This window comes from Myotis davidii, unplaced genomic scaffold (assembly GCF_000327345.1).
Source record: "Myotis davidii unplaced genomic scaffold, ASM32734v1 scaffold811, whole genome shotgun sequence".
NCBI classification, from domain to species: Eukaryota; Metazoa; Chordata; class Mammalia; order Chiroptera; family Vespertilionidae; genus Myotis; species Myotis davidii.
Genome location: NW_006283149.1, coordinates 131,006 through 133,633, shown reverse-complemented (window position 1 = coordinate 133,633; position 2,628 = coordinate 131,006). Strand labels below are relative to the sequence as shown.

At 63.1% G+C, this 2,628-nt stretch overlaps 1 protein-coding gene across 1 annotated transcript in view; it reads left to right on the top strand.

Annotated features, from left to right (window-relative positions):
- Positions 1-713, top strand: part of HERC2 (HECT and RLD domain containing E3 ubiquitin protein ligase 2) — a 78,990-nt gene extending 78,277 nt beyond the window's left edge. The window contains 1 exon segment of the mRNA XM_015562992.1: positions 5-713. Coding sequence (XP_015418478.1) covers positions 5-154 — 150 coding nt within the window. The 3' untranslated portion in view covers positions 155-713.
- Positions 714-2,628: the final 1,915 nt, after the last annotated feature.

Sequence of the window (2,628 nt, the reverse complement as noted above, 5' to 3'; positions counted from 1 at the left end):
CATCCACTTCTGCAAGTCCATCGACACGGACGACTACGCCCGCATCGCCCTCACGGGCGAGCCGGCCGCCGAGGACAGCAGCGAGGACTCGGAGAACGAGGACGTGGACTCGTTTGCCTCAGACTCGACGCAGGACTATCTCACGGGACACTGAGCGAGCGGCCGCGGGGCCTACAGGGAGGACCCCATGGGCGGCGGGGCCTGGGCTCAGCCGGGCGCCAGCGGAGCGGCGTTGGAAGCCCCCTTCCCGGGCCACGGTCATGGACATTCGTCCTCCAGACAAAAGGTCTCCCCCGCCCGCCCCCCATCCTGCATCGCCGTGTAAATACCGGCTCCCGGGAACGAATAAAGCCTTCTGCGCAGCCGCCAGCCCTTCTGCTTCCGCGTCTGCACTGTCGATTGTACATGGGAATCTGCGTGACCGTTGATCGCGTTATAAATACTTCACCCATTTTATTCTGAATTTATTAAATGTTTTTGGAACATGAAGTGATCGGTGTTACTTGAACACATCCAGAGGTTATTTCAACCAAACCCAAAACCCAGCGGCCAGGCGGCCCCTCCTCCAGGGGCGCAGCTGGGCGCACACGCTCGGTGGCCAGGGTCCGCCTGAGCTCTGTCCCGACTCCGATCACGGAACAGGTGCTGTACATGTGTGTGTCATGTATGTGCCTGAATTCCAGCCCATAAATAAAGCTGTCAGAGAACCGTGAGCCGTCTCTTGCCTGGCACGGGTGTGCACAGCCTCAGTCAGCCTCCACCAGGACGCCCCTCAGAGCCACCCGTTAGATCTGGTCCCTGCAGACACCACACACGCTGCAGTGACCAAGGCCTGGTCCTCAGGAGGGGAGGGTGGGCAGTGGTGCCGGAGCCCTCGGCCCCTCCCGTCCCGGCCCCGTCCGCCCACCGCCCCAGGACAGGCCCTCTGGCCCGGGGTCAGGGTGCTTCCGGGCCCCTCGGCCCTGGGCCGGGGTTTGAGCTGCTCGTCCTGGGCCGAGGCTCTAGGTCAGTGATGGCGAACCTGTGACACGCGTATCAGAGGTGACACGCGAACTCGTTTTTTTGGTTGATTTTTCTTGGTTAAATGGCATTTAGATACATAAAATAAATATCAAAAATACAAATCTTTGTTTTACTGTGGTTGCAGATACCAAAATATTTCTCTATGTGACACGGCACCAGAGCGAAGTCAGGGTCCTTCAGAACGCGGACCCGCCGGGCTCAGAGGGCTCGCCGTCACTGCCCCAGAGCCCGGGCCGCAGCAGCGCCGGTGCTGGGAGAACTTCCTCGGGCCGGTGCTTTACCCCTGACCCAGGACCGCCTTGGTGACGCCCAGATCAGCCCTTCCTTCGTAACTGGGCCCAAATTTTTCCTGAGCTGTGGGGTGTGGTTTTTTCGGTTTTGCTTTTGGTTTTGTTTGTTAATCCAAACCTGAGGGTACTTTTTTCATTGGTTTTTAGAGAGAGTGAGGGGAGGAGAGAGAGAGAGAGAAGAAAAATCGATGTCGGAGAGACCCGTTAGCTGGTTGCCTCCCGCACTCACCCTGACGGACGGGGATAGAACCTGCACCCAGGTACGTGCCCTTGACTGGGAATCGAACCCGAGACCCTTCAGGGCCCTGGATGGGGGGTGGGGTGCTAAGCCTCTCTCTCTACTCTTACGAGTAATCACATGAAGTAAAACTTCCCTTCACGGAGCACGAGGCTCTGCCGACCTAGCCGCCCCCCCCCCCATCGGGGTGTGCGCAGCCCCAGGAGCTATGCCCTCCGGGACTAGACTCTGCCCTCTGGCCCTGGCTGGGCCATTGCGGGCGGGGTCCATGGGGAAGCCCCCTCTCCACAAGATGGCCTTGCGGGAAAGGACCCTCCAGTGAGCATGTGTGGCTCCGGAGCCGAGGCTGGAAGGGCTGCTGACTCCAGGGAGAGGTAGGTGCCTGTGCGACACACTCGGACCCCTGCGGCTGGCTCCCGGGGCCTGCCGGAGGGACAGGGACTGCTGAGGGGCTAGCCTGCGCTCTTCTGGGCCCGGCTGGGCTCGTTGGGGTTCGCTGGGCTCCTGGGGGGCTGCGCAAAAGACAATAAAGGCAGACGATGCCCTCCGTGTGAGCGTGCCAGTTCCCGTTATCCCGGGAGCCCTGTGTCCAGCGCCTGGCTACCGTCTATGAAGCAGTGCCTGAAATGCGCACGGCGGCACAGCGCGCAGACGGTCCCCGGGCCTTCCCGCAGGGGCCTGGAGCCCCCGCTGCCTTTTCTGAGCGCGCCCCGGCCGCCCTGGGGTGAGGGGGCCCCTCCTCTTAGTCCTGGGGCCGCCTGGGGGCGGGGCCAGGCCGGGAAGACGGCGCCCCGTCCGCCGCGCGCGCGCCCCCAGCGCGAGCTCGCCAGAGCTCCTCCGAGAATTGTACTTTGCGTTCGGCTCCTGGAGGAAGAGCGAGTCCTCAGGTGGGTTGGGCGAGGAGCTGGGGAGCCGGCGGGGCGGAAGGAGCCCTTGTTGGGCGGTTGCTTTGTGGAGCCGGGAAAGTTGGTGTGAAGACGCGTAAGCCGGAGCCGCGGGCGTCAGCGCAGCGCGCATCTTCTGGGGGGACGGGAGCGGCGCCCCGGGGAGGGTTCCCCCGAGCGAGCCGCGCGCGCG